Source organism: Cyprinus carpio, chromosome B19 (genome assembly GCF_018340385.1).
Source record: "Cyprinus carpio isolate SPL01 chromosome B19, ASM1834038v1, whole genome shotgun sequence".
NCBI lineage: Eukaryota > Metazoa > Chordata > Actinopteri > Cypriniformes > Cyprinidae > Cyprinus > Cyprinus carpio.
In genome coordinates this window covers 22,409,767-22,434,245 of record NC_056615.1, presented here as the reverse complement: position 1 = coordinate 22,434,245, position 24,479 = coordinate 22,409,767, and the positions used below count along the sequence as shown (strand labels likewise).

General features: G+C 33.9%; 1 protein-coding gene across 1 annotated transcript in view; it reads left to right on the top strand.

Moving 5' to 3' along the window:
* bop1 (BOP1 ribosomal biogenesis factor) overlaps positions 1-24,479 on the top strand; it is a 73,571-nt gene that overhangs the window by 33,313 nt on the left and 15,779 nt on the right. Inside the window, exons 4-10 of the mRNA XM_042744892.1 lie at positions 17,328-17,482; positions 17,563-17,680; positions 19,872-19,973; positions 20,406-20,618; positions 21,891-22,052; positions 23,069-23,149; positions 23,602-23,671. Coding sequence (XP_042600826.1) covers positions 17,328-17,482; positions 17,563-17,680; positions 19,872-19,973; positions 20,406-20,618; positions 21,891-22,052; positions 23,069-23,149; positions 23,602-23,671 — 901 coding nt within the window. The remainder of the gene's footprint in view (positions 1-17,327; positions 17,483-17,562; positions 17,681-19,871; positions 19,974-20,405; positions 20,619-21,890; positions 22,053-23,068; positions 23,150-23,601; positions 23,672-24,479) is intronic.

The following is a 24,479-nucleotide window of genomic DNA, read 5'->3' as shown; positions in this document are numbered from 1 at the left end:
TAAAAATATTGTTCCCAAAACATATCAACTTGACTTTACCATTCTTATAGGTTTCGTTGAGGGAAAATTGCACAAGACCAGCATGCTGTTTCTCTAGGTTCAGGTCTTTTCTCATCCTAATGTTTTAATTCTGTTGTATAGGTGAAGTGTAAAGTGGCAGAAGGTATAAAACAAAATACGTTTCCATACAACGCAACCATTTGATGGATTATAAGTGTACTCCTTGATGTCATTATAATTTCAACTCCTATTTACCCTCTGGAAAATATGAAGATATGAATGGAGGCTTGTCATTTTCCCCCCTTCATTTTCTCTAGATTTCATATTTTTGACATTAGCTCAAGACTAGTCTGGCGGCGTAACGATGTGGTTTTCGTACCATTTCTCTGCAAATGACGGCTTGAGATGGAGATGATGAAAAAGACGTTTTGAGGACGTGGTAAATCGATATTAATGCCATCTCATGTTTAGTCTCTTTGAACCGCAGCCTCATTAATAAGCAATGCAAGTTAAAGGCCAGACGGGATATCTGATTTCCGGCGTTTGCTCGTGGTCGAAACCACAGGAGAGGCGGATCCTCTCAAACACTCGCTTCCGTTCTTTTTGGCCTCGTTTTTAATTCGTTATTTGTTGTTAATAGTAGCGATATGTACTTTTTGAGCTAGACTATACAGTCTTTTCCTTTTTAAGGGGAATTTATTCATTAATTCATTCCCCGAACGGTCATTTGAAGCCCATCGTCATGAAGAACAGGAACATAACACTTAACACCTGAAACTTGCATTCTCCTTAAATTTAAGATGGAAAACATTCCCAGTCTGTCGAGGCACGAAGCCTTTGTGCTTCATGTTTTCATTAATGAAAATGGTTTTGTTAATGGCTGCTGCGAGCGAAGAGATTTATATTCCTCTGAGTGGGAGAGCACGCTTTAATTTTATTCTTGTAAAAAGGAATTTTGACCTGGTTTAACTAGCAGCAGTAAATCACTAGTTGAATTTTTAACACAATTGCATTGAAATAATGTTTTCCGCATGTCGAAACATGTACGTTTATCCTGTTTCGAATGGACTACTCCTCCTCTTTTCTGTTTTTTTAGGGCAATTGGAATAAAACCTTAAAGATGTCTTTTTTCCTTCTTGAAACCAATTTTGAAGTTGAATGGCTTTACCAGTCACTAGTCAGAGATATTCACTCCCCAGACTAAAAAGTATCAGTTGCACTTCTGCAAAGATGTGTCTTCATAAAGAAGTGAGCAAAGTGTGCTTGCTTCTCATGCGAATGAATCATTTGAATCAGATCATTTGGTTTGAACTGATTTGCTTGGTATTTGTAAATAACTTGACTAAGAAATTGGTTTAGGAGTCAAACTGTGAGGTGAGTGAAATATTGGAATCATAACACAATACAACTATATGAAAATGTAGTGATGGTGGCTCTTCTGAACATATATGAATGCTGAGTTGAATCAGTGGGTATAATTTAAAATCAACCATCTAAATGAATAGATTCACTAAAATCCCAGTGCTCTTTTTTTAGGTTCTTATGTTGTAAAGCATTACCAATACAGTCAAATATTGAAATAAGTTTTATTTCACAATTTTATATTCATATTTTAGATCCTTACAGTATTGTCCTCTCTACAATATTGGAGTGAACATGCTTGTTTAAAAATGTTCTCAAAAGATGCCTCTTATGCTCACCAAGACTGCATGTATTTGTTTAGAAACAGAGTAAAATCAGTAATAATGTGTAATATTATTTGCAACTTAAAATAACTGTTTTCTATTCGAGTATATTAAAAAATGTACTATATTGCTATGATGCAAAACTGAATTTTCAGCATCATTAATCCAGTCTTCAGAGTCACATGGTCCTTCAGAGATCAGTCTAATATGCTGATTTTCTGCTCAAGAAACATGCTGAAAACAGTTCAATATTTTTTAAACAAATTTTTTCAAAATAATTTGATTTAATAAAAATGTAGCATTATAAATTTCTTTGCTGTCACTTTTGATTAATTTAATTCATTTAAATAATTAATCTTTGCTAATTAAAAGTATTTTTTTTATCACACTGACCCCAAACATTTGAACAGTTGTATATATTGACTTAAGAGAAAACAAGGTCAAACCACATGAGAGAGAATGAAACTCATCTCATTTCAGATTTTTTTCCCTAATGCATTGCGAAATATTGAATCATGACTTGTATCATATCATGAGGTTGTTTTGCAATACCTTGCTCTTAAAGAGATACTTCATTGCTCTTCTTATTTTTTCTTAACTTGAAAGTTCATAAAATTCTGTATTAACATAATGAGATGTTCTTTTGTCCTATTGGTGGATTTAGGGATTGGTTTTTCTTGACAGACTTTAAAAAAAACACGTTTTTAGTCTTATATTTGATAGAAAAGTTAGTGCATTTGTCACTGTACACTGTAGAGAAAGATGCTCATTCAACAAAGCATTTATGTCTTTTAGTGTCACAGTCATGACCGCAATGACACTCTTATATTTCTTTCCAGACTCCAGTTGTGACCTTTCAGTCATTAAAGCAAGAGCTCACTATGGCAGTCTGTATATCCCGGGACGAGTCATTACAGGAACCGAGTCATAACGTGACGACTTTCATTAGGGTCGAGCGAGACCACAGCAGAGATGGAATGTCTCGCTACCTCATAAAGATCGACCTCTGGGGTAACGAATGACAACGCTCGTTATCTGGCCGTCGGCCTGCTTAAAGCGGAGAAACGGCATCCCATCTGACTGCCATTAGCTCCCACTGACCTCCTCCAGCGCTCTGCGACATCTAATCCAGCAGAAAAATGCTTTCTGGGCTCCGATCCTCTCAGGCCGCAGGGTGTTCGGTGTTTGGTTAAACACCCGGGGTGCGCCGTACTGCGATCGGCTAGTCTGATCCGTAAGCTTGTCTGGACGGGTCCAAAAGTGCCCCTGTATCGCTTTCAGACCAGCAGAGACTGCTTAATCTAAGCCAGACATGATCCGGCTCACACACATGCATGTGGGACCTGCTGAGGTCACGGCGGCGATGACTTCAGTTAATTTATTCAAAAGAGAAGGCGGAGTCATATGAAGGGAACAAATAAAAGCAATTAGACTGGCTGAGGCCTTTGTTCTCATTTCTCTTATTGTGACTTTTCCGTTGTTAAAGCGCTCCTGTTCTTTTTTATGACGTGTTTTCTCTCGGGTACATTTACAGTGCGTAAAGCATATAAACAGGCCAAAACTACAGAGACTCTGAGTTGGTTTCTTCCATTGTATTATGATGGCCGGAAGAACTAATTGAGAGCAGTCCATCCACATGTGCATTTTACACACGTCCACCAACTTGCAAAGCTCTTATTTTAACATTTGTTTTGGACTAAGCTAATTTTTTGCCTGCTATTGAACACTTTTGTTGTTCAATATAAATTTTTAGGGGGATTGGGTTATGAGGTTATTGTAGGGCTAGAAACCAGAAGAAAAGGGATTGTACCTTGATCTTTACATTTCTGCATATATATCGCAATGGCCTAAGTCTAAGCCAGTGTCGTGCAATAATTAATTTTTATGCATTTTTTTTTTTGTTCATTTTTTAAATTTTGAATAACTTTGTACTTCATCACTTGTTCCACATGTTTTTCTGTCGTTATTTTCTCGAGTGTTTGCTTTTATTGACGATTTAATATGGGTTTTTTACAACTCAAAATGAAGTGAGCAGCAAATGTGAAAAGTGCTGTGTTTTGGAGAGCTCTTTGGGTCCCGCTCAGTTTCTCATATTCCTTACTGGATGCTTGCATTTGGGTATTATTCCATGATCATTTTCCAATTTCGATTTTTCCAGCAAGCTGTTAGCGGTGGATGTTAGCGGCATCCTAATGGCCTGCACACAGCTGCCACTCACCCACATTCGCGCGCACGGGGATGCGGTGCGCTAACACGTCTGCACGCATTCCTGCTGCAGACGCATGGCCCTGTTTGGATGGACCTCATGGAAAGTGTGGATGTGGCAGCGTTCCACTGCGGAGTTTGAGTTTACTGGGATTATAAATGATCCCATTAGAGGGAAATGCAAACCTGCATTTGTGGGGAGGAGACGCAGGCTGCTCCGTCTGCAAATGGCTTGTCGCTCAGTGGCCCGTGCCGAGTGGGTAAGCCGTGGAACCGCTTCTATAAATCCCGTCTTAAGCAGTTCTCCTGCCCGGTGCCCATCGAGAACCAGCGTCTCCTCACATTAAACGCTCTCCGTCAAATCAGCACTGCTGCTGGAAAATATTCTGTGCCAGCATGCAATCATAAATCAGGTTACTTAATGCACCTAAACACGTTATTGAATTTGAAATGCCCACATTTTTCAATTTCAAGCTAGATTTCTTAAATTGCCCCTGGAGAACTTTACAGATTAATTGATGTTATAAATGCACCAGTTTTGAGAGGGTGAGTCATCGCTTCTCAAAGCAAACAGCAGAAATGTTCAGGTGTTTCACCACCAAGGCCCTGCTGGTTTGCAAAGGAGAGTCAGGTCTGTGCACAGCAGCCATAAAATGCTTTTTGCAACCTTTATGTATTTGCTGTCCCTGAGTATTGTTTGGCCAAGATTCAAATCTTGATCTCCCACAGGCTTACCAAAATCTTTACACTTTAAGATAGTTTAACCAGGCACAGTTGGTAGCCAAACAGTTAATGATAGGCATTGACTTCCATAGCATTTAAAAAATACTATAGATGTCAATGGCTACCATCAACTGTTTGTTTACTAACATTCTTCAAAATATCTTCTCTGTTCAACAGAAGAAACAGAAGAAAGAAACTCATACAGTATAGGAACAACTAAATGATAACAATTTCACACCACTAAAGCCATACTGTCATCATTGCTTCCTTGTCTCAAAGTTTTTATGAAATCTTTCCAAACTATACTGTTAATATTATGAGAACATAAAAAGACAATGTCTAGTTCTTTCTCCTAAATATATTCAGTTTACTAAATCACCACTGCATATATACTATATTGCTTATTCATATATGGGTCAAAGACGTTAAGATGTCCGCATCAAAAGAAATGTACAAAAGTGATTTTGTGTCCATAGAAAGCACATTAAATGTAAGTAAAATGTCTACTTTTAAGGTTTCTAATAAGTTTTTGGAGAATAAAATGTCAAAATTTGGTTGAAATAATGTTACATTGTCATTAAGTGTAACACAATATTTATGCAAAAATTCAAACAACATGCTTATTCTGACGTGTACATATTAACATATCTAAAAGAATAATGGAGCATACTAAATTTTACTATGTTTTAAATTAGTAAAAAATTCTTACTGACAAATGGGCAAAACCTAGGATAGTGGCAAATGTTAAAAGTGTAAAATTACAACTCATTAGTATTTGAGGTGAAAGTAATTAGTCTTTTTAATATGTGATAAATTGATTTTTGTTGTAAATATGCCTGACAAGATTGTTACACTGAATGACATTTTACTGGGTGTCTTCTGTAAATCAGGGGAAAATGTATGATATTTATTTTTTGCTCAGAAAAACAAAAACAAAATTGCAATTAAATAAAACGGAAAACTTTTTGCATTTTTGGAGGGAAAAACTACAACAGTTTAAAGCAGTATTACACTTTTTTTTTTATGCTTAAACACTTTTTCGTCTTTGACCCACATGTATACTAATAATAATTCAGAACTGATCCAGATAATCATGCCTTTTCTAGTAATATTGGGATAATTTTTTCCTCTTTCTCTCTCAAATATTTCAACTTTCAGGCAATATTGAGCTTTTGATCTCATAATTTTTTTAAACATGGCACTAAAATGCTGTAGTATGTCATTTTGGTTTATTTTTGATGCTGTGCTTTACCCGTATAAATCCGGTAAATTTCCAGACCCACACGAAAGCCATACTGTCATCCGTTGTTGCTTCTCTTAAGGTTTTTTCCCAACTTTTTGGGACTGCGTCTGTCAGCGTTGGTGGTCAGTCAGTAACTCTTAGTAAAAACAAGGGGCTCGTCGTCCCTCAGGACTTTCACTGCCATCCATCTGACAGATGTACAGGTGCTGTATCGCCCACCCCTGCTCCCATATGCCGACATCGGCCTGGTCAACCAGACACATCCATAAACGTCTGAAATATCAAACACACTTTCCTAATAGACCCTCTCTGCTTGTACAGGGACCACAGACTCCGACCGCAAGACCTGCAGTCGATACGCCACATCCGTAACCCTTCCTTCTGCTGTTTAAGGCATTATCTCAGAGCCTGGGTCTAATATCTCTGCTTTTAATAACCGTCCCTTTTAGGTGGCTGTTTGCTTTCACCAACTGTCATGGGGAAACTTGGCTGCCACCGTATCAGTCATTTCAAAATCATCGCTGCACTACAAATGTGCTGTTTGTATGGATCTTTGGATGTTGACATCACGATTAGACACTCGCCGTGTCGGCCCGCCTAGGTGTCTCTGTAGATAAGTTGAATGAAAGCGAAGAAGTGGTTTGCAAAATAAAGCAGATGGACTCCTGTTGCTCTGTCTGCTCGTGGGGGGCCAAGTGTGCTGTTACAGACGGTCGTCCAGCGGGGTCTGACCGCAGCATATTCGTTATTACAAAACCTGCTCTGGAGGACACTAATGGTGAACAAATGGAGTAAGGTTGTACACGATCTGATGTTTATTGACTCATTTATTAATTGATTACTTGATTCGTTCATTCGTTCAGGTTATTTGTTTATTTTATATTATTTAATGTATTGTTTTATTCATTTTTATTTATTTTTTTATTCATTGATCCATTCATTTTATTCATGTTGTTTATTAATTTGTTCATTCATTCAGTCATTTACTTTCTTTTATTTATTTATTGTTTTATTTTATTATTCTTTTATTCATTCCTTAATTTTATTATTTTATTCATTTATTTTATTTGCCTGTTCTTTTGTTCATTATTTATTTTTATTAATTTTTTAAAGTTATTTTTATAATTTGTATTTTACTTTTTTTCATTAGTTTTATTATTTTGTGAATTGTATTATTTTTTTAAGGTTTTGGCTAATTTATTTATTTAATGCATTTTTATTTATTATATTATTCAAGTTAATTTATATTTCTTTTTTTATTTTATAATTTTAATGATTTGTTTTATTTTATTTTATTCATTATCATTTGTTTGTTATTTATTTACTTAAGTATTTTATAGTAGTAGTATATTAGTTTTTATTCTTTTATTATACATTTATTATACAATACATTGATTTACTTTTATTTTTTCCATTTATTTGATTTATTTTATTCATTTAATTTATTTACCTATTATTTTATTCAGTATTTATTTTTTATCAGAATTATCTTATTCTTTTTAATGTTATTTTTTTCTATTTATTCTTTTGAGTTTTATTTTTTATTTTTATGTTTGTTTATTTACTCATTCTTTTATTCATTCAATTACTTTTATTTATTTTGTCTGGAGAAATCACTGATGTCACTGACATTTATTTATTTACTTATGTTAATTGTTTAACTTTGTTTTATTTATTCTATTATTCTTTTATTCAATTCATTCAATTGTTTATTATTATTTCATCATCAGTGAGGTTTGTAGGTCATGGTTAGAATCCTTTCATACAGCCAAGTGGCTTATGTGCATCTTATGAGCTCCTGATGATTTTTAATGTAAATTTTGCCATTATCAAGTGTGTTATCAAGTGTAAACATTAAAATTGTTCCGTGTTGAGTACTTGCAAACAAAAGAGTAATCTAGTATGATCAAAGGCTCAGAACCTCACACTAAAAAGTTAACTGGTCCACCTAAAAAACTGTTGCCCAACTGCTGGTGAATATGACCTGGTACAGGACAAAAAAAAATGGGTGATAACTTGAAGTTTTCTGCCAGCCAGACTGGCCCCAAATAGTTGCTTGAAAGATGAGTCGCAGATGTTAAAGGGCAAATAGTGTGACACAGTCCTCCGATTGAAAGCAGACTCTTCTTTTTAACTCTTTTCGAGAATACGTATATATATTTTCCCCCGCGCTTCCAGGATTCGTTCAGGCAGCCGAGTGCGAATGCTTCACTTCCAGGCATGCGGTTCCTGCTCCAAAAACAACTTCCATTCACTGCTCCCAAGTGACTGCATGCTGGTGGGATGCTTTGCACTCTGGCTTTGAGCGCTGGAGCCAAACGATGAAATGCGGAAAGAAGAGTAGAGGAATAGAAAAATGAATGAATTGCTGAAGCTGCAGTAATGCAACGATTCTGCACCTTAATCAAGAGGCTCGGTCTTCTGCTCATCCTGACTCACACACACAAGCCTGACCTGAATAACTCTTACAGACACCGGGAGGATGCAACTTTCTCCCATGAGCCCATTCTGCTCGACTTCAAACGCCAATCGGCCTGTAGGCCTGACTCACTTTAGCAGCGTGGCCAATCGGTGACGTCGCATTCTCAGCAAGCATATAATTTCCATTCTGTGGAAAGACGTTGTGTCCTGTGTCATTATTCCCGTGTGTTTTCCCCCTGTTAGAGATCGACGTTTTCTGTTTTGTGTCAGGAGGCAGTTCTCTGCGGCTTGGAGCCGGCCGCTGGAAATGGGCATTTGAATGCTTTGATGCATTTGGTAGCAATGAGGCTGTCTGCTCTTTCCTTCTGTCTAGACGGCTTCAGGTTGTTGTCAGCATTTAAGAAAGTGACTTTGAGTAATTTTGTTCGTTTCAGTGCAAGTAGTGGTGGCTTCCCTCATGATGTAATGCCCTGTCAGACAGACCAACGGGGTATTTTGGGAACCTGGCGGGAATGTAGCAGTAAAATTGAAAAGACATTCACATTAAGAAAAGTGTTTGATTGTGTGATTTTGTGTGTGTGTGTATGTACATATATTTACATTTCTATTCATTTTATATTAGTTATTTTAAAAAAGTTTTATTTTGTAAATATTACACATGTATATTCATATATACAAATAACACCTTTTTAATAATATTTTTAATATAAAATTAATATAAATGATATAAGATATACATAAAGATATATTTGTTTATTTATATATATATTTATATATATATATATATATATATATATATATAATATATATATATATATATATATATACATTACATTTTATATTTATAAGCCTTTTTTTCTCTTATTTATAAATAAATAAGTGATACACAGAACATAGCCATAGACATATGTAGATGCCATATTTGACCACTCCAGATATGTTGATGCGTCCGCCATCAACTTGACGTCAACGGTCAACTTGACATCATTGACCAAAATAATCAGTGAATATTCAAAGATATACAAGCGTATAACTTGCTGTTGTAGATGCACACAGTCAGCACGCTCAAAGGTTCACAGACCTTTCCAAAAATGACGGATGGCTTACATATTCTATGTATATATATCTATGGCCATAGCCCTGCTGTATTGTGATTAAAACACAGCTGCTGACCAATCAGAATTGAGGACTGGAACTAACCGTTTTATAAATATATATTAATATATAAAAAATAATAGGTCTATTAATAAAAAAAAAAATTTATATATACATACATGTCTAATAATTAAAAAAAAATAAATAGAAGTGTTTGTGTGTGTGTAGTATTTTTTTTTAATTGATAGACTTTTTATAAATATTCTTTTTAATTTTATATGTATTTTAATGGCGCTCTGCAAGCTTACAGATGCGCGCGCAATGGTCATTCACGTCCTTCTAGCACCAACACATCAGTATGTTAAGTGGAAAGTATTAACAGGATTTAAAAAATAAATAAATACTTAACATGGGAAAATTACGACGGTTAGAGATTCTGAATTTCAGTTTTGATTACTTTTCGATTAATCATCCAGCCCTACTATAAGCCCGATTTTCCCTTTTGTGCCACTTCCCAGTCCTCATTTTGTTTTTCCCATCCATAACTTGTCCTTTCACTATTCCTATCAACAGATGTTTCAGGAACTCTTCAGCCTCAGACAAATCCTCTCCATAATCTCCTGCTCATTTCCATTCGTTCCACTGCACATTTATGCACTATCACACCATCTACGACCACACGGATCTGTTTTGCTAAGTCTTGGAAAATATACCATCACTTCAAACGCAGCGTATCTGCTCTGGTTACCCCTGCATGAGGTAAACTCCAGACTAGTTTAAATACACATTCTCCTTTATTCAAACAAACAGTACTTGCTGAATCATTTTGAGTAGTGTTTGTTTTGCCATATTATTTCGATCTCGACCTCATTACGAAAGATGAAGTCACAACTTTCGCAAATTCCATGCTGCAATTCCAAGGATGTTCCCGCAGCCAAGGAATTCCGCTACCGTGAGGCAAAGGTCAACGGTGTCGAGGAGCGGAAAATGTGAGCCGTTCCCTTGAAAGACAGACCTGCGGATTTTCCTTCAGCTCTTCTGACAGCACCACCAACTTTATTTTTACCCACAGCTCTTATGGATATCACGCCGAGAACTGCCTCTTTTACTCTGTTATTATTGGGGTTTTTGAGGACTCCTGACCTGTTTTGATGGATTAACCTGTCACGCATCTGCCACCGCGCATCTTGACGGGCCAGTGCCACTTTGGCCTGTGACCCAAGGAGCCCAGCAGAGAGCCGCGTCCTTTCCAAAGCAGGACCGCCTGCCTGAGTCGTCCGTTTAATGATCAGATGCATTCAATCATTCACTGCTGGAGCTCTCAGAAACCTGCGTCTGCATGCTGACTGACACCAAACTCACTGCTGCTCTGCCTTCTTAAGGGAATAGCTCATGGAAATGTGCTGTTGCTTTAAACAGAGCAAGAAAAGCACCATAAATGTAGCCAATATTTCAAGTCTTCTGCTGGGTTATTATAGGAATCTTAAACCAAAACTGAGTCCATCCATAAATTATATTTATATAGTATTTATATTTATATCCAAAAACGGAATCCATCCCTAATTAATATTTATACAGTATTTTATATTTATATTTATTTAAATCCAAAACTGAATCCGTCCATAATTAATTATACAGTATTAGTATTTATGAATTTATATTTGTGTAGATTATTTTATTAATAGTCAATTGTATGTTATATTAATGAACTGTATTGTGTATTTTATTAATATCTATTTTATTTAGAATCTTTTTTTAATGAAACATTAATATTATTTTATAGTTTTTTTTTTAAACTGTAGATTAAAAACTATAATCCTTCATATACTAAAATAATAAAAACTGAAAAAGAAATTTGTAAAATATATGTGAACATTGTTTAAAAACATTAATAAAAATTGTAAAACAAAAATTTGTGTATTTATAATTTTTGTGTATTTATATAAAATACATTTAAAAAAAAAAACTAATGAAAAAACTTAACGACTAAAATTAAAAAGAAAATACCAACACAATGTTCATAATATTTTTTACATTTAAACAGTGATACTAAAATAATACTTGTTTTCTGGAGTCATTTGATATTTAAAAAAAAAAAAAAAATTAAGATTTTATTAACAGTTTTTGCTTTTATCCCAGCGATTAAGTCTGTCATTTCCATTTTTGCATGAACAGCTGTGTTAATGTGTGGTTGAGAAGGAAAGGATCATGCTAAATGGTTTGTACATGCTTCTAGTTTGTATTTTATACATTAGTATAATAGAGAAATGTCAAATCACGTTTAATAACCAAAAGTACCAAAGCAGTCAGTGTGTTTTTCTTGGGCATCAACCCCATGGTCTGTTGCCAGCATTGGGCTGGAGTAGCAGAGCTGTTTCATTAAGGAAGCGTCACAGTGTTCAGATTTGCATCATTAGTTCACAAAACATTGGTGCATTTCCACATTTTTAGTGAGCTCTGCTTCTCAGCAAGGTCCATGGCTCTCAGTGTGGCCTAATTCTCCAGCTCTCCAGGGTCTCTCAGGCCCCTTTACAAGTGTCCCTCATGAAAATCTGGGGGGTCATGTTCACTCTGTGGCCTGTGAAATGTTTGAACGCATGGGGCACCTTTTTGAGACGTGGGCCCACTCTGTTTGATGTTGTCCTGTAAAGAATCAATTTCATGGGTAAGGCATCCTAGCAGAGATGTTGTAAAGCGCAAAACATTACGTCATTACAATCTGCACTTACTTTTTTATTATTGTTTAAAAAAAAAAAAGTCCCTCTTTTTTTTTGAAGGCCATGTATGTATATTGGAGTCATTTATATATATACTACATATAATCAGCAAGTGTATGTGTGTGTATATATATATGTGTGTGTGTGTGTGTGTGTGTATACACTGCTGTTCAAAAGTTTGGGATCAGTAAGATTTTTAATGATTCTTTTAAAGAAATTTCTTATGCTCATTAAAGCTGTATCTATTTGATCAGAAATACAGAAAATAATTTAATTTTGTGAAATATTATTGTAATATATAAAATAAGTTTTGTATTTTAATATACTTTAAAATATAATTTATTTCTGTGAATCAGAGCCAAATTTTCAGCTACATTACTCCAGTCTTCAGTGTCACATGATCCTTCAGAAATCATATTATATGCTGATTTATAATCAGTGTTGGAAACAGTTGTGCTGCTTAATGTTTTTCGTGACCTGTGATACTTTTTTAGGATACCTTGATAAATAAAAAGTAAAAAAAAAAAAAAAAAAAAGTTTATTCAAACTAGAAATTTTGTGTTACATTATACAATACACTACTATTAAAAATTTTGGTGTCGGTTTTTTTCTTTATTTTTATTTTTTTTTTTTTTTTGAAGTTATTATTTTTTTTTTTTAAATGTTGTGTTTGTTGGATGGATAGTTATTTTTAGTAATTATTTATATTGTTAGAAAAAAAATATTTTTTTAATAAATGCTATTCTTTTTAACTTTTTATTCATCAAAGAAGCAAAGGAAAAAGTATCAAATATTAAGCAGCACAACAGTTTCTACACTGATAATAAATCAGCGTATTAGAATGATTTCTGAAGGATCATGTGACACTGAAGACTGGATTAATGATGCTGAAAATTCAGTGCTGCGTCACAGAAATAATTATATTCTAAAGTATATTAAAATAGGAAACCAGTATTAGAAATTGCAATGATATTTCACAATAGTAGTTTTTTTTTCTGTGTTTTTGATCATATATTTGTGTGTGTATATGTGTGTGTGTGTATATATATATATATATATATATATATATAATATATATATATATATATTATATATATATATATATATAGATATATATATATATATATGTATGTATAAAGATTTTATAATGATTTTATAGAATCATTTTACATAGTTTACTATTAGAAATTGATTTTTAAACTATATATTCATGCATGCTTTTTGAAATATTATTGACCACACCTACTTGGCCAAAATTCTGAGGCTGAAGCACTTTGCTTTAGTGTATGTATGTTAAAAGTGATGTATCGAGTTTTAGGTAATGAATTCGGTTAATTGCTAATTATTAGATGGTAACATTGCATGAAGAAGCTAATAGTTATGTATATGTGGTTGGTAATATAAAGACGCAGTTTTATGAAGTAGAATTAAATCCCAAGACTGGCCTAAAACTGCACTGCATACTCTAAAGTATGTACTTCCCATCAGCAGTGAAGTATGTACTTTCGGTGCGTAGGTGAAGCATGTGAATTGAGATTCAGCCAGAGCTTTTTTCAAAGCTGATAAATGTCACAAAGACCATCCTCTAAAGCTCTGTGCATATATTTCTGGATTGACAGTCTGATTTCTCAGGTGGTTTGTGAAGAGGGAATATTTTCCACTTGTCTCCTGGAGTTTAATGATGTGGTGTGGAAATATCAAGTGTAGAGGTGCAGGCTGCCAGCAGCGAGGTTTCTGACCATCTTTCCTCGAAGCTTCTGTCAAAAACACACCCATCGCTCGCCTCTCCATCTCGCCGTCCCCACCGCAGTCTGAACAGGAAGTTGATAAGAGCGTGCGGTAACAGGCAGAGTAACTGCGTCCAGCATTCTGGACTGACTGACACTTAATAAAGGCAGCGTTCAGCAGCTCGATTGAAAACAGGTGAGCTGTGCATGTGATGTTTTTGTGTCCAGTTCTCTTGGACCGTCCCACTGAGAGAGCCCTGTTGACCTTGCAAGCACCCTTTCTTCTGATCTTGCAATCTGTAGTGTTCAAATACAACAATTTTGTGGTGCATAATTAATAAAAAGCACCCATTATTTCCGGCTTTGTGAGCGACAGCAACTGTTGCTCATTTGCATAAAGCTGAGCTCTTGAAGTTCAATGAAAAATGACCAGTGATGTGATCCCATAGACAGCTGTCTGTGTGAACGAGGCTTAGAGAAAATATTTGTCATCATTTATGAATATTTTTTCATCATTACTAAGACAATAGAGGCAGGAAAAATGTATTATTTAATTAGAAATAAAATTGTAAATAATTGTCAATAATAAACATATCCCAAGCTGATATGTTTTGGTCAAATCAAGTCCCAACCTACATTTTATCCCACTGAATGTTTTTTCCATTATATTAATATAATACTGTTATATTACATTATCTTTTTTATTTTAGATTATATTAAATATAATTCAAAAATATTGTATTATATTTTAATATAATATTTAGTATATTTTATTACTTACTTGAGATTCTGCACTATTTCTAGGTCTCTAATCATAAATTTTTACCCCGTTTTTTTTTTCTTGTATTATATTAATATTCATTATTTTCTGCTTAATATTCTAATATGAAGATTTATTCCACTGTTTTATTTATTATTCATTTGTTGCAACAAAATCTGTCTTTCAAAAAAAAGTCGCCTTCCATTTTCTTGTTTTTCTCTGTTATATTGATATATCTAAATCATAATATTGCATATCATTTCCCGCCCCCCCCCCTTCTTTATATCTCTGTTATATTGATATATCTAAATCATAATATTGTATATGCAGTATTTTTAAGGTTTTAATGTTTTTATATTAAATATATGAAGTCTCTTTTTTATTTATATTTTTTAATAATAATTTTGAATACGTATATTTTGAAGATTAGTTTATTATTTTTATGTTTTTTAAAAATTGTTAAATTTTAAATGTATTATGTTTTTTTTATTTTTTTACTGTATATTATGTAATTTTATGTGTTTGATATTTTTTTAATTTTTATTTTAAGTCACTAATAATAAATATTTCACTTCAGTTGAAAAGTTGGAAGTCATTTGGTTGTGCAATAGTTGGTTTCGTACCATTTAAATGCCCAAAATATTAGTTGTCTCAATGCTTAGAAGCACTGTAAGAGTCCCTAATTCTTCCTTTTTGAAAACTGTGTGAAGGTCCAGTGACAATCTGTGACGCCTCCGCACAGGAAGTATCAGATTAGCAAGTCTTACTTTCCTTCTGTCGTTCTTTCGCCGTCTTGGCACGGATTCCTTTGGCAAGTTGGCAAGGATGCCAGTCGCACCAGACAACACAAGAAATTCAGTAGTTCAGTCGATCAGGAATTAATGTTATTTTTATTGTGTATATTTGGATTTTATTTTAATATTATGTTTGTGAGGTAGTCGGCATTAGCCAATCAGATGCCAGTCTTTGAAGACGAGTGGCGTGTGGGCGTGGCCTCCGCAGCTGCTGTCGGCTGTGTGTGAAAGCGTGACAGCGCTGCCCACTCGGAAATAATTGGATATGGTAGGGGTGTTTTTATAGAAATCACTCACAGGTGTAGGACTCGCTTTAAAGTGGCGCTCGCAAGCTCTGAGAACTTTCAGCTGTCTGCCGTTACCAGTGTGTGTTTGTGTGTGCGTCTTTCCCAGACAAAGAAATCTCTATTTTCAGACCAAAGCTCTGCTTGGTTTATTAGCAGTCCTAGCTGTGTAATGTTCTTGTGGTGTACTGTAAAGTGGGCGGGTTAGTGAGCTTGAATAAAGAGCGGACATGTTCTGCACCTGCAGAACTGAGGCCTTCCTGACGCACAGCTGTAACCCGACCGTGACTGCTAGTAAAGGAGTCGAGGGAATGACGGAGCTGTTCAGTGTGACTAGCAGAACTAGTCTACTAGGGCTGGCAATCAACTGATGGTACAATGATGTACTGATATGGATTTGAGGTATGGACAACTTTTTTGATTGTTCTTGTGTTTTTTCAAAACTGTTGTTTTTGTGTCTTTTACTCACTCACTTCTGATTCATCAGTATTAGACTTAACTGCTTTACACAATGAGTTGCAGAGCATTTGAATGATTAACTCAGTAATTGAGTGTTTTAGTTTTCTAATATTTGTAGCTTATTATATTGTTTTCTATAATGTGTAATACTTTATATTTATGCTTCTGTACTATTTACGTCATTTTATTTTTCATTTTATTTTTTTCTGTATTATATAATTATAATAATTTTATTTAAAAATATGTATTAATATTTTATGTACATTAAATATATTAAATATTATATTAGATAATACAGAGTACTTATATAAAATGTGTGTGTGCAGCTAATGTGTCCAACTAAATAAAACTTGGCAGCAGACAGCTAATGTGTATATCTATATATATAGATCTGTTGTCTAAAATATTTTATATATTAATTATATTACATTATAATAATTGTGATTATATTTGTTTACAATTGTGCACATTTCAAGTCACTGATAAATATTTCTTTACAATTTTCCAATTTCCTATGTGCGATTAATATTTTTTAAACCGTTTACAGTTTTTTTTTTATTATTTATATTTATTATATGATATAATTATATCAATATATGTTCTATATTTATTATATTCTATATTATTATTAATATTTAATTTAATATGTTTTATTTTATATGTTTGCATATGGTTCTGCATCTCTAGGTCACTAATAAAAAATAATAATAATTACATTTTCCTTTGCTTTTTTTTGTTGTTGTTTTTTTACTAATTTTAAATAACTCTTCAAACATTATAAAGGTTGGTCTGCACTCATTAAGTCTTTTATTATCAAGCAGGAGATAAAATAGACATAAGTTTTGGCTATCTAACTTCATCAGTGTGGCAGTTCTTTTTCTCAGAGATTATTTAACAGATGACATACATCAGGTAATTATAATTAATCAATCCACAGACTCAAGAATAAATAATGGGAATAATAATACATCAGGCAAAAAATGACGTTCAATTTTTAAATTAAAAATTTTCAGTGTGATCTTGTCTGATACTTTTAGTCTAGATTTGAATCGTTTCCAATCCAGAGTAGACAGAAGCAGAAGAAATTGCTGCATACAGGCATGTCCAAGTTTACTTTAATACTAACCAGTCTTAATCTGCAGGTACTAGACAAATGCAAAATATTCAGTAGTGTTTCCCTGTTGGTCTTTATCACTTTCTCTGTTCGTTCACAGGACATCCGTAACACCGTCGGCAACATCCCTATGGAGTGGTACAAGGATTATCCCCACATCGGATACGATCTGGATGGCAAGAAGCTCTTTAAACCAATCAGAAACAAAGATGAGCTGGATGAGTTTCTCGACAAGATGGAGAATCCCGATTACTGGTGAGGAGCATCTGGAACATCCATTTACTCTCATTCAACCTCTGTAATTGTGTAACACTCATTCTGTCTGTCATTACTAGGCGTACCGTCCAAGACAAGATGACGGGGGCTGATATCCGTCTGTCGGATGAGCAGGTGGACCTCGTGCACCGTCTGCAGCAGGGCAAGTTCGGTGACGTCAACTTCAACGAATATGAGGTATTGCGATCTGGTTTTCCGCTCTGTTGGTGTTGGATCCGACACAGATCCGACAGTAACAGAATTTGTCACCTCAACATCTGCAGTCTGGGCTGTGAAAACCTCTTAAAACGGGCTTCTAGATAATAACCCCAGCGCACGATGAGGAAAAAATGAAGCTGGTCGAATTACTTCTCTCGTTTGTGAAGCCACACGAAGCCCAGCCCGAGTCTGCACTCACCGCCGACAAATGAAGTAACGAAACATTAACACGAGCGCAATTAGCCGTCTTAAGAAAAACACAGCAGCCCCGTCTGACCTCCGCAGGAGGTAATGAGTCTGGATGGTGTCATGGCCACCGTTTAGCCGCTTCGACTTTACAAGCATCAGCGCTAATTGTGCATCGCTGTCTTTTCTGGCGCAAACAGGAAGTGAGTCAGTCCACAGTTGGTCTGTCTGTGATCAGTTAGTCGACCTCAGACAGGCTTTAAAGAGCGCGAGCGTGAAAAAGCCACCTGTCATCTGACTGCGACTCACTGTGTCTGGTTGATTAGCCCAGATGTTCTCATTCTTTTTTACAATGGCGAATTAAACAGAACACACATAAACTGCTCACTTTATATATGCATTGGTATATTAAAATAAATAATATAATAGTAGGTCTTCTAGTCATTATTTTGACTTTTATAATAAAGATTTCACAGCAATTTTCTGTTATATTAGACAAGTGCATGTATACAGTTTTGTTTGTTTGGTTATTTACATTTAAATAATTCAAAATATATATTTTTTTATCCAAAGCAACTTACAGATGATGACAATAGAAGCCATCAAACCAACAAAAGAGCAATGATATAGAAGTGCTGTGAAAAGTTCCGATTAGTCTAACATAGTACTCGTAGCATGTTTTATTTTTTTTTAACACATATATTAAATCAATTTTAAAAAGAATAGAATAAAGCTAGTACTGGAGGGTCAAGTTACTATTTTTTAATAAATAAAATGAAAAACAAGTAGATAGAATAGAATATAGAGTGCTAGTGTTAGATTAATAAATAAAATAATATTGATAATGCATGTGATTGATTAATGAATCTTATCTAAAAAAAAAAGTAAACAGTATGTGTGTGTATATGTGTGTGTGTGTGTGTGTGTGTATATATATATGTATGTGTGTATATATATATATATATATATATATATATATATATAAATAATATGAAGAATAATATGAAGACACTTTTGCAAAAAACGGATAACGGATACATTTGCAAAAACGGATAACTCTGTTTTCAAAAATCATGATTTTTCATTGTGCATTCTAATTAATCTCAATCAAACTGCAGTTGGGTTATTTTAAGTAAAAATAACTAAAAAAATACAGCTAACTAACACAGTAAATTAGAATAAAAACCTGATAACAATAAAAATGATTTTTTAGCATTTTTAAAAACAGAGTTTTTGCGACTCACTGTATCTATCCATATATATATATATATATATATATATATATATATATATATATATATATATATATATATATATATATTATATATATATATACACACAAAACAATTAAAAGTGTGTACAGACTAATTGTCAGTTATATTATGTTTTATATTGAAACAATATAAAATAAACTAAAGGGTGCACAAGAATTCTGTTAGCAAAGCAAAATTTTTTAATAAAGGTATTTATTTTATTAATAAAGGTAATTATAGATGTTTATTTAAGGCATATATAATAGAAAATTACTCTTTGCCCAAATAAAATATATAATTGTGAATTATATATAAACAATCAATAAACATTTTAAAAATGTGTAATAAATAAACAGTCAAAAGGATTTACAACAGATTTTCCTATAGATAAATAAATATTGCATTATTCATGTAAATGTCAAAAGAAAGGTTTAAAGCAGCTACATATAAAGCATCTCTGAGAAGGTTTTGGCCTGCTGTGATTCAAGGTGTTAAGCTGTCGTTTGGACAGGTTTTGTTCTTACCCTCCATCTGTGCTATCATTTCAATGTCAGTGTAAGCACACAAGCTTTATGGCTCATCTAGTTTTAAGCATTTATCAAAAGGGCTATTCATTTCAGCAGTTCTTTAGACTGCACCTTTAATTGCATGTAAGGTTATAATGATATGTTGTCATTGATTAAACTCTTACTTTGCATTAATGCTTAACTGTGTCTCTCCATTTTTTCTAGCCTGCGATCGACTTCTTCTCCAATGAAGTGATGATTCACCCCGTCACCAACAGGCCACAGGACAAACGGAGCTTTATTCCTTCGCTTATCGAGAAAGAGAAGGCAAGTTTGGTTGTCCTTGTCACACCTTACGTTTTACGTTTATGGTGAAAGTGTACATTTACATTTACTGACTCAGGAAACGGCATGAGAATAGTCATGTTTCGTCTCCTAACTTCTCCCAGCTGTGCTGCGTTACAAATAATGATTCCCACATAGTTTTTAAAGTGGAAAGAGGTCTAAAACGCCGGCATAATGGCGATCTGAAACAGAGTGCTGAAAGAAATCAGACCTGCAAACATTTCAGTAAAAAAAATCAGATATTCCGGCTGATTCCGGTCACTATATACAATGTGTTTAATGCAGTAAACTAGCGTCGTGTGCAGCGAGTGTTTTGAATAATGATCGTACACATGTGCTCTCAATCACGACAATGATGTGTTACTGTGTTTTTCTCTCTACTGTACTGTCACTGCATCCATCTCTGTCTGTTAGGTTGGGAAGTTGGTCCATGCCATAAAAATGGGTTGGATCAAGCCACGCAGACCCAAGGAAACCACCCCGCAGTACTACGACCTGTGGGCCAAGGAGGACCCCAACAGCATCCTGGGACGCCACAAAATGCACGTCCCAGCACCCAAGATGAAGCTTCCTGGTCACGAGGAGTCTTATAACCCTCCTCCAGAATACCTGATGTCAGAGGAAGAGGTGCGTTCACCTGCATTTGTCAAATATCATTATTTACTCATTCTCATGTCACACATGCTGTCATTTTTACGCAGAGATTGTTCAATTTGCAACTTCGAAAAAACACTATAAAATTCATACAGTGACATTGAACCTGGTCTAAAAGCAACTTTTTTTAACATTTCTGTTTTTGTAATCAATAAATGTTGATTTATCTTCAGTAAAATAAATTAATAACATAGTAACAAGTAGTCAAATTCATATTTTTAATATCTGGTAATATAAGAAATATGTTATATTTTATCACTTTCTAACAGTCAGAGTATAGTAAAGTAATTAAAGTATACTGTGTATATTAAAATTCTACTTGCATTAAATGTTGGATTTAATTTAAATATGGTCAATTTGGAGCAGAATATATTGTCTTATTGTATTATATTATAAAATTATAAAAAGAAATAATTATTATAACTAAAAGAATTCTAATTCATATTTATCAGTGTATTAAATTATGATTATATTTACACCACTTTCACTGTGCATAGGCTGGATTAATGATTTTAACGTCCAAGAACAAATATTTAGTTAAAATGTATTTAATAAAAAAAGATTTTAAAAAATTTAATTAAATGGATTAAAAAATAAAATTATGAATACTATAATTTATTAATATTTATTAATGAATTGAAATATTATTCAGTTTATGCTGCCTTTGTTTCACTCCATCTGTTTAACCCACATATGCTAAATTAATGAATTTAATTCCAAGAACAAATGTTATTAATTTTATTAAAATAGTTATTTAATTTATAAATAATAATTAAAATAATACTTATTAATTTTTATATTTATTAATGTTAAATTATTAGTACATTTACACTGATCAAAGTAAATATTATCAGTGAATAATGATATTGAATAGTTATATGCACTGTTTTTATGTTGAGCTCTGGTCACTATGAACTTAAAAAGCAGCATGTATTCAGGTTTGGCGACATGAGTGTGAGTAAATAAAGGCAGATTCATTCTGAGTGAACTCTTCCTTTAAAATGTCACTGGCTAAACGCTCACATCATTTCACACCTGTGCCTCCAGCTCCATTAGGCCTGTACGATTTGCCTATAAGTCATTTGCGTATGTTTTACATGCTATAGTTAACTCTGTGTGAACACGTGCATCCCCTCTGCAAGTTAATCTTTAAATACAACCAAATTTTGCCTGCACCTGTTCTTTAGACTGGCTTTGTCAGAGTTCTCATAACGTTTGGTCTTTGTTGTGTGTGTGTTTGTTCAGAGACTGGCATGGGAGCAGCAGGACCCCGAGGACAGGAAGCTGAGTTTCCTGCCACAGAAGTTTGCCTGCCTGCGGGCCGTTCCCGCATACTCCCGCTTCATTCACGAGCGGTTCGAGCGCTGCCTCGACCTGTACCTGTGTCCCCGGCAGCGCAAGATGAGGGTGAGAGACCTCTGCATCCGCTTCTGTACAAATAAACTGTACAGTCAATACTTAAAGATGAAGATGGCTTTTCTGTACGTCACCAAACAGAATTATGAATTGCAGAATCACAAAAAAAAACTAAATTATATCCACCATTATTATAAGTATTATATATATATATATATATATATATATATATATATATATATATATATATATATATATATATATAATAGTGCTGTCAAAATGATTAATCATGATTAATCTCATCCAAAATAAAGGTTTTTTGTTTACATAATATATGTGTGTGTACTGTGTATTTATATATAAATACACACACATGCATGAATATATTTAAGAAAAATGTTACATTTATATATTTTATATATTTAAAATATTTTAAATATATTTCAAAATTGCTCTTATTGCTACTTTAATAAAATGTATAATCTGCATATATATATATATATATATATATATATATATATATATATATATATATATATATATATATATATATATATATGACCCTGGACCACAAAACCAGATTTATACACAATCTGAAAGATGAATAAATAAGCTTTCCATTGATGTATGGTTTATTAGGATTGGACAATATTTGGTCGAGATACACCTATTTGAAAATCTGGAATCTGAGGGTGCAAAAAAATCTAAATACTGAGAAAATGGCCTTTAAATTTATCCAAATGAAGTTATTAGGAATGCATATTACTAATCCAAAAATTAAGTTTTGATATATTTACAGTAGGAAATTTACAAAATATCTTCATGGAACATCATCTTTACTTAATATCCTAATGATTTTTGGCATTAAAAAAAATCTATAATTTTAACCCATACACTGTAATTTTTTTTTTTTTTTTAATATTGTATTACAACTGGTTTTTAAAACATTAAAGCAGGCAAATAATAAAACCAAGCCTTCATCTAGTAGCATATGACGTTACAGAAGGTAAATGCATTGCAAAAGCTTGTCTTCAAATGAACAAGAATGTTGTCCTGATTTCGTCCAGGTGAATGTGAACCCGGAGGACCTGATTCCCAAACTTCCCAAACCCAAAGACCTGCAGCCCTTCCCAACCACCCAGTCTCTGGTACGTCATCTGAAACTGGTCTGGAATCATGTTAACAGCCTGATTGGGATGATGACAGTCAGAGGAGCAGCTTGTAGATCAGATACTCGTGATATGTCTGGCCTAGACTTTATAATGGCAGGACAGTGAGCTTTGATTTTATTGAGACAGGAAACCGTTACTTACTGTACTGCTTGGGTGAAAAAGATCAGAAGGAGAATATTTTTGTTGTTGAAATTGTAGACTGGGGCTGTAAAACTGCAGATGTGTAACAGGGTTTGTCTATCCTTCTTTTGGACTGGGTTAAAGAAGAACAAAAATGTTAATAAATCAACTAAATATGTTTGGTGGTAATGGACTAATGTGAAATAATAGAGTCCTGAACGTGTCCTTGAATGATCTCTCGCTGTCTGCTTTTCTTCTCTGCTGTTTCTTCATGTTGTGTTGATGTTGCTGGTGTTTGTGTCTGACAGGTGTACCGCGGACACTCCAGTCTGGTCCGAAGCATTAGCGTTTCTCCCAGCGGACAGTGGCTTGTATCCGGTGAGTCCTGTCTTTCCCAGTTCATTATTCACCCTTATCTTAGACAGATATTCCCACTGAAATGTCCAGCACAGGTAGTGAGTATCAAGAGATGTCTTACTTGGCGGAGTCACGGTGACCATATATATATATATATATATATATATATATATATATATATAAAACCTTGCTACGTGTAGTGCGTTAGGCTAACTGAGACTTGTCATAGCACTTGCATTTTATTGCTCTTTTTTTGTTGGTTTTGATTGCTTCTATTGTTCATTTGTAAGTCACTTTGGATCAAAAGCGTCTGCTAAATGACTAAATGTAATGTAAATGTGTATGTATATTTATATTACGAAATATAACAATGCAATGTAGTGAGAACAACAGCCAATTTTTAAAGAGATTCGCAGTTTCTGACTTAAGCGAATAAAAGAATCTTTTCCGAAGACGACATCATCGTGATTGGTTAGCTGTTCTGTAATAAGAGTCAAGAGCGAATCAAATAATAGGATACAAACTGGCTGATAAGGTCAGAGCAGTGTGATGGCCAGCTTGTCCTTAGACACGGTTTTAATAACGTTTACCTGAGAAGTTATAGCTGCTTTATTTCGGAAGATTAACATTTCCCTTCTTTATTCTTCATATCCCAAGAATGAAGTAGGATATAGTCTGAAAGGTTGCATGTTCGGCTGTATGCATACACTGAGCCGCTTCAGACAGCTCACCAGGAGCACTTCAACGAACGTAAACAAACAATTTTGTCAAAATACACTGTTTTGGCAAGTTACCTCATAAACGTAGTCTTAAATGAGTTATAAAGTCT